The sequence below is a fragment of the Dipodomys ordii genome, unplaced genomic scaffold (genome assembly GCF_000151885.1).
Source record: "Dipodomys ordii isolate 6190 unplaced genomic scaffold, Dord_2.0 Scaffold18, whole genome shotgun sequence".
NCBI classification, from domain to species: Eukaryota; Metazoa; Chordata; class Mammalia; order Rodentia; family Heteromyidae; genus Dipodomys; species Dipodomys ordii.
In genome coordinates this window covers 15,485,912-15,494,292 of record NW_012267234.1, presented here as the reverse complement: position 1 = coordinate 15,494,292, position 8,381 = coordinate 15,485,912, and the positions used below count along the sequence as shown (strand labels likewise).

Genomic DNA, 8,381 nt, shown 5'->3' with positions numbered 1-8,381 from the left:
CCCGCACCACGCCGCCGGCGGCGGCCTGCACTTCGACGACCGCTTCTCCGACGAGCAGCTGGTGACCATGTCGGTGCGCGAGCTGAACCGGCAGCTGCGCGGGGTCAGCAAGGAGGAGGTGATCCGGCTGAAGCAGAAGAGGCGGACCCTGAAAAACCGCGGCTATGCGCAGTCCTGCCGCTTCAAGAGGGTGCAGCAGAGACACGTCCTGGAGTCGGAGAAGAACCAGCTGCTGCAGCAGGTCGACCACCTCAAGCAGGAGATCTCCAGGCTGGTGCGGGAGAGGGACGCGTACAAGGAGAAATACGAGAAGCTGGTGAGCAGCGGCTTCCGAGAAAACGGCTCCAGCAGCGACAACCCGTCCTCTCCCGAGTTTTTCATGTGAGTTCTTGACACCCGCGCGACCACGGCTCGCCACCGCGGGGGCCCGGCCCCCTCCCCACCCCGCGCCCCCTCCTCTGCCGAGATCTCCCGCCCCCCCTACTCACCACTCACCCCCTCCCCGGGGTCCCCTCTGCGCGCGCGCGCTCGCACCCAGGCGCGCGCGCTCCCCCCCCCTCGCGCACACACGTGTGCGCACACACACACACACACACACACACACACACACACCCTGACTGATTCCTGGCGGGGGCGGGGGCCGTGGAAAGTTGGGGAGGGAAAAGGGGTGTCCGGCTCCCCCGGATTGCCCAGCTGAAACCATCCCCGTCCCCGGCTAGCTCGTCGGGGTGTTTTTTGTTGTTGTTGTTGTTGTGTGTGTTGTTTTTGTTTGTGTTTTTACACACCACCGCCTCCCCCGTCCCCTCCCCACACCGGACTTGCAACCGTGGTCAAAGATCTCAGCAGAATTCTTCATGTGAAACATGGCTCACTTTTGAAACCGGCGTTATTTGCATCACCCCCCCCCTTCTTTTTCAGTTCCTGAGCGGATGCCCCCCTGCGTGTGTGTGTGTGTGTGTGTGTGTGTTACTTTGGATTCCCCCCCCCCTTTAATTTTACTTTTTGGAGCTTGCTGTGTTACCCAGCTTTTCACCTTCCTCCTCCTCTCCACCCACCTTCCTCCAAGATAAAAGAAAGAAAAAGCCAAGTTTGGGGTTTTGTGTTTTGTTTTTTTTTTTCTTTTTCTTTTTCTCCTCCTGAGGTCTTCATGGGAGATTGAGCTCTCAAAAGAAAAAAAAATGTGAAAAGTTATAGACTTGCAGCAGGCTGAGTTCCAAGAGGTATTTTTTTTAATTAGCATTGTCATGCTAAAGTAGAGGAGAGAAAAAGAAAATCCTTGTGAACCTGCCACAACCAAGCCTTCATCAGCCTTGCGGGTGTGATTGGTGGAGTCTGGCCCTCTGGGGCCAAATCTGAGAGTTTAGTCTGCCATAAAAAACTCACTGTCATCTCACATATTATTATGCTTGCTACTTTGTCTTAGCAACAATGAACTGTAACTGTTTCAAAGACTTTATGGAAAAGAGACATTATATTAATAAAAAAGCCTGCATGCTGGACATGTATGGTATAATTATTTTTTCCTTTTTTTCTTTCCTTTTGGCTTGGAAATGGACATTGGAAGACTTAGAGCATGGTCCTCATACTTTTATTTTACTGCCTCATGACTTTTTTGAGTTCTGAACAAAAACAAAACAAAACAACAACAAGAAAATGCAACCCTAGAGCCTTCTTCCTATGAAAGTTTGCATCTGCTCCAAAAAAATTTTTTTTGAGTTACTCAAACCTGCAGCCTCCCTGAGTAAATGCACTGAAGGAATTGCTTGTCAGAGATACCAGAATGGGTTACAAATTTCACAAACTCTTAGGAATGCTTCCTTTTTAATTAAGAATAATGCTCCACTTCGGTGAGGGGGATTTAAATTGTGCTATTGCTGAAAGCAGTCTAAAATTTATTTTTTCAAGAAAAAAAAAGAGAGAAAGAAATCTGCCCCATTCTTTTTTTGTTTATTTTAATTATTATTATATATATTTTTTGGCTTTTGGTCATTGTCAAATGTGGAATGCTATGGGTTTCTAGTATATAATTTAATTATAGTTTTTTCTAATCTGTTAGCCCAGTTAAAATGTATGCTACAGATAAAGGAATGTTATAGATACATTTGAAAGAGTTAGGTCTGTGTAGCTGTAGATTTTTTTTTAAAGATCGATGCACTAAATTGTTTACTGTTGTGATGTTAAGGGGGGTAGAGTTTGCAAAGGGGGAACTGTTTAAAAAAAGTAGCTTATATAGCATGTGCTTGCAACTTTAATATAAGTTGGGTATGTGTAGTCTTTGCTATACCACTGACTGTATTGAAAACCAAAGTATTAAAAGGGGAGAAACCCCTGTTTATATCTGTAGGGGTATTTTACATTCAAAAATGTATGGTTTTTTTTTCAAAATTTAAATATTTGGGACTGAATTGCACTAAGACATAACCTGCAAGCATATAATATACAAAACAATCGCAAAACTGTTTAGAACGCTAATAAAATTTATGCAGTTATAAAAAATGGCATTACTGCACAGTTTTAAGATGATGCAGATTTTTTTTACAGTTGTATTGTGGTACAAAACTGGATTTTCTGTAACTTAAAAAAAATCCACAGTTTTAAAGGCAATAATCAGTAAATGTTATTTTCAGGGACTGACATCCTGTCTTTAAAAAAATGAAAAGCAAATCTTACCACAATAAATATAAAAAAATCTTGTCAGTTATTTTTCCTTTTTTTTCATATTTTGCTGTGCAAAATTGTTTTATATCTTGAGTTACTAACTAACGATGCGTGACGTTCCTATGTGCTTTTCTTTCATTTTCAATTCTGGTTATATCAAGAAAAAAGAATAATCTACAATAATAAACTGAATTTTTTTGATTCCGTACTCAATTTCTTAGCGTACAGTTTAACTGGGCCCAACAACTGCATGGAATTCTCTTTTTCTCCAGAGGAATGATTAATGGAAGAGTAGGAAGGCAATAATTCAGGGTGAAATTATAGGCTGTTTTGTGCTCTGAAGAGTCTGGCCCCATATTGTAATTAGTAATATTTAATAGAGATGTAAATTATGATCTCTCAACTATTTTTTGTCCCTAAAGTTTTTCAGTTTTCAGATGACTTGGGCTATCATTGGACTTTTGTGAAAAATGAAAAACTAAATAAAAAATAAATAAAACAGTTGAGCTGGACTTTCGAATCATGACCCCTAAGTTCTCTAACCCATGTAGAAAAAAGAGGAACCCACAAATGTGACCCACCAAGATGGCTTGGGCCACACATATACTTAATGATAAAGATAAACGATTTTTGCTTTTTGGTTATAATTGATTATTTTTCTTTCTTCCTTTACACATCATGATTTTCTTGTTAGCAAGGCCTGACAAGTCTGTACATAAACACTTTGGGACAAATCAAAGTTGTTTTGTTTTGCTTTTTAAATTTTTTTTCCTTTTAACTGTGTTTGTGTTATGTAGGAAAAAGAAAAAACCTATGTGTTTTTTTTTTCTTAATTCCCAGTTCTCATATCTGGCTTTCACTGACAATACTTAGTGAACACTCTCTCTCTCTCTGTCTCTCTCTCTCTGTCTCTCTCTCCACTTAAGGCAAGCTGGTCATGAGTGAGGTCACACTGGTCTCCAAAATATAATATAAAAATAAGGTTTTTGGGGACTGAAAGCAGTGCTTTGATTAACTGGTTTGTGACCCTAAAAGGGGCTTTGGGTAGGCGCTAACTTGTAGATGAGTTTGGGGAAGGTTTCAGCTACCTTCACCACAACTCCTAAGCACTGACCTACTTTAAATTGACACAAATTCATAGCAACTAATGTTACAAATGCATGTCCTTTCCATACTGAGGCTAAATAGAATGTTAGACAAAGCCAGCACTGTCTTGAAAACATAGCCAAACATGATGATAGTTTTATTTTCTCTTCGATTCTTTTTTATTTTTTAAAGGATAATATTGTAACTGCACGAAGAAAGGTCTTGTTTTGAAGAAAACAGGTTGTGCTCAGCACTGATGAGTTCTGGGCAGTTTTTCACTGGCCTTCCTGTCCCCTTTCACTGATCATGAAGACACAGCATTTACCCTTTATATTTTCACCTTCCTTTCTGTGCCAGTCTAGATGGGGTTCTGAAACCACACTTGGTTCCACTTAATGACAACAACAAAAAGCAAAACAAAACAAAACAAACCTACCCTTTCGTGCTTGAGTTAGCTTTTCCTAGGCTTCAGAGATTTTTTTTTTTATTCTCGGGTCACAACTGAGAGAGACAGAGACAGAGAGAGACAGAGACGTACCTGCCCTGTGAAGACATAGGAATAGGCCTGTCCTTTCTACAGAAAGCTCAGCATCCCACATGATTTTAAGTAAACACATTCTCAAACCCCGGGTGACATTGAAGATATGGTTATTGCAGTTATTCTTGAAGACTGGAACTTGAATGGGGGGAGAAAATACAGTGACACAATAACAAACGATTAGAAATAAATCCATAAGATTGTTCATTAGAATACGCCAGTTTGAACCCCCAAATATTACAAAATAAAGCAGAGAAGCCTATTTTTTTAATATTTAAAAAAAATATAGCTTGGGTTATACTGGCTTTAAGAAAAAGTTAACTTGTAGTGAAATGAATTTTTTGGAACTAATTACTAAAGACTTCGGGAGATTGTGGCAAACACCCATGATTTTTTTTTAATTGTATGCTTGTTTTTCACAAAGAACTAAATACTGTGCAGGCCCCCATCATTCCAAATACGTCTCTAAAATTTAAGAAAAAAGAATCATACAAGGAAATCTAATCTCGGCCCCCCCAATCCCCGAGTTAGGCTGTGTGGAGTATTTGTGGAAGTAGTGTTAAAATTCCTTTCATTCCAATTACAGAACTGAGCCCACTGGCAAGCTGGAGGTACCCCTGGAAACACTACATTTTCGAAGTCCCGGCCATTCCTACTTACAGATGTGTTCCCCAAATGAAATTTATGTGAGATCTGTACATTAAAAAATTAGTATGAATCATTACTATTTATTATTATATTTATTATTATTATTTACAGTCCGAGAAAACAACTTGAGTTCCATTGAGTTCACGTTTTACAGAAAAAAAATTATTGTGTCAGAGGAGGATATTAACTGTGTAACCTCCCTACTAACTAGTAATGAACTGAGCCGTGTTCTGTATGGATCCATAGAAAAGCGTGTGTGTGCTTTTGGGTGTACTATGCACATAAGCAAACAGGTGTTAGTTTTCAATCTGGAATACTGCTTTTAAAAAATAACTTACAAATTACATATATATGTAGATAGATACAATGTACACGGTAAGGAAATAAAAGTTCCCTAAAAGGTAAGAGCTAGCGTTTTTAAAGCATGTATATGTAGATGTGCACATTCTGAAGAATACATTTCCATGCTCCAGTGTTTCTTTTTGGCTGAGAATTTTACTAACGACAGAAGCAGCAAAAATCGAGTCCTTTCTCCTGACAGAAGCCAGCAGTGTGAGTGTTAGCAGAGGGGGACAACCTAGTTTTTTAGCTGGTGCTGTTTCTATAATGTCAAACATGTCACTTACCAGATAGAATTGTCAGTAAAAACAATGTATGGCACAAGATACAAAGTTAACTAAACACACACCTTCTTCTCTCTAGTCACTGAGGCTCAAAAAAAAATGCCTTAATTCCCTGGGCTTTTTCCATGCTTTTTTTTTAACCAAAACAATGTGAGATATATATATATATATATATATATATATATATATATATTATATAATGTATCTGACACGTTAATGTATTGACATCAGCTAGGGAGAGGTCTTAACTCTGCCTAGAAGATAACTCCTCTCTTTAGATGTCAATTGGCAGTAACCAGAGCTCTCTTTTCATACCAGTGGCCTGATGGAAATACTCTGTTTATTACTGAATGCACAGTGCTCATGCACTGATCTTATACCTTTACCCCAGTCACTTTTATTTGGTAACACAAATTCTGGCAAGTGTCCCTTGCCAAACCACCAACTTTAAAGCTAAAAGCATGAGCAGAGGGCAAATGGTACCCCCCACACACACCCCCACATGAACACTGGACCCACAGCTGTCTTGGTCACTACAGTCCAAGCCTTTCCACCTGTCAATACCCAAAGTTGCTTATCACACATTCCAAGGTTCCCGAGTATGTGCATTTATTGTCTTTGCTTTGTTTTGGTTATCCCAATGTGTTTCCATTTTCCATACTCTTGGCTTGATTAAATACCCTAGCAGTGTACTGAACCAATCAATCTATTTAAAAATCTCATATCTACTTACTGGTAGTTACAGACTAACTGAGGTTGAATGGTAGATGAAAATACTTCAGGAACAACCTTTAGCCAGCTGGTCTGATTTGGGTGTCAGAAAAACACACACTTCAGCTCTGAGGCCCAAGCACTTGCCTAAACCTCCAGAAAAAGGGATAGGAAATCAGCTTCCACATTGTATTGCAGATTTACAAGGCTTTGCACTGCAATTCACTTTGATTTTGAAAATTTTTTAAAAAAGAATGTAGTTACTTTCCTGGAAGAAATGTCTTGGTTTTTGTTTTTTTGGTTTTGGTGTGTGTGTGGGGGGGGGGGGATGGGTACTTTTAAGGAAGTTTTCTCTGCAGTGAGTAGCTATGATTTTCACCCTTCTGGGTTATTGCCTAGAATGATGATTAAATAATGAGAGGTAGCTCCATGCCTTCTTGTCAGGATGGGGAAGAGAAGAAAAATGCTGAAAGAGTTGTAGTAATTTTATTTGTTTGTTTGTGTTGGTTTTACTTCCTAGGGGTCCAGGATGTATCCATCTGAATCAGGACTTGTTTGCTTTGTTTTTTTTTCTTTTTTCTTTTTAAGTAGAAGAGCTTTAACCCACCATCCCATAATAGTTTTTCTCACTTTTCATATAAATCTTCAAAATCCAGACATGAAACCCCAGAAAAAGGGTATTATCTCTTGGCATCGTTGTACTCCTTCCTGCCCCTGAACAGACCCAGCTGTGTCTGGCTTTTTTCTCCCCCTGTCCTAGCCTAGGTAAGGGGCAGGGTGAGAGAATTTCAGTCTCCCAAGCTGTCTCCTGATTGTTGGGGCATAAAGAAATTCAGTCTGACACACAAATGGGGAGCATCTTTACCTTTCAGAGAGGAACAAAAAAGCACCACTCTCACTAATAATGATTTAAAAAAATTAAACTTGCCTTCACCAAGGCATGGCAGAGTTCTTCGTTTCTGTTCCCTAAACCCTTCACAGGTCCTTCTGAAGCAGAAAAATCAGAGAGAGAAGGCCTTTGAAGGCAAGAGTCCCAGGAATAAGTAACTCTAGTTAACTCCACTTCGTCAGTGGCCTGAGTCAGAGCCAATGTTCACATAGCCAGGTGCAAACAAGTTTCTTGGCTGTCCATGCCTCTAAAAATATGCACATGTGGAGGTTCTTTTGGAGAACTATTTTGGGGTTCTCAACCCAAATAGAAAGCTTTGAAAAAAATGGATAGCACCTTAATTTAGGGGGAGGACATTTATGAATATGCCGATGGGTGATTGTATGGTTCAGGCTGAGGTGTGATGCCAATGTTTATCTGATCATTGCACATGACCATTTCTATTGTTTAAAATTGAAAGCTTTGTGTGTGTGTGTCCGGTAAGTCATCCCCAAAGAACAAGGCTGATAGAAGGGGCACACCCAAGGCTCAGAGAAGTCATCTTGATGTGAATTTGCAGTAGAGTTGGGCAGTTTTTAAGAAACTCCCACAGCACCATTTTCCACAGAGATGCTCTGATTGGAATAGCCTCTGTGGATTCCACACAGTGCAGTTTCTTTTCCTTTCTTTCTGTTAGATAACAATTTCCCCCTATAATTAGGACTTGGGATTGCAAAATCGCGTCCCTCCCTTCTGCACAGACTCATCTGGGATCCTTAGTTATGATTACAAAGGGACATTAATCCAGAAAAGGAGGATGAGGGAGGCCTGTCATGGTTTGGAAGAAAGAGAAGGAGAAGAGGAAATAGTTTTCAGGGTTTGCCTGTTTCTCAGCGCACGCGTGTGCATACACACACACGTGCACACACACACACACATTCACACACTTCTCTCCAGCCCTCACCCCCAGCCCAGGCCTGAATAACAGCTATAAACTGAAGATTTTGCTTCTGAATTTCTCTTTTCTCCATATTCTGATTCCCAGTCCTGCCTGGTTCCAAGCCTCCAGAAGGGGTTGGTTGGTTTGTTTTTCCTTGTGGTTGATTATTTGGGTCCAGGACCACGAAAGGCCATGAAACGGAACTAAGCAAGGCAGGAAGGAGTAGAAACCCATATCCTTCTAGAATTTCAACAAGAATCCTGACCTGCGAATCTCGGGATTCAGAGGCAGGTTCTATGTGGCCAGGGC

The 8,381-nt window shown here is 40.5% G+C and overlaps 1 protein-coding gene across 1 annotated transcript in view; it reads left to right on the top strand.

Annotated features, from left to right (window-relative positions):
• Positions 1 to 5,006, top strand: part of Maf (v-maf avian musculoaponeurotic fibrosarcoma oncogene homolog) — a 5,959-nt gene extending 953 nt beyond the window's left edge. Inside the window, 3 exon segments of the mRNA XM_013012697.1 lie at positions 2 to 381; positions 4,869 to 4,891; positions 4,894 to 5,006. Of these exon segments, the coding sequence (XP_012868151.1) occupies positions 2 to 381; positions 4,869 to 4,891; positions 4,894 to 4,961 (471 nt within the window). The 3' untranslated portion in view covers positions 4,962 to 5,006.
• Positions 5,007 to 8,381: the final 3,375 nt, after the last annotated feature.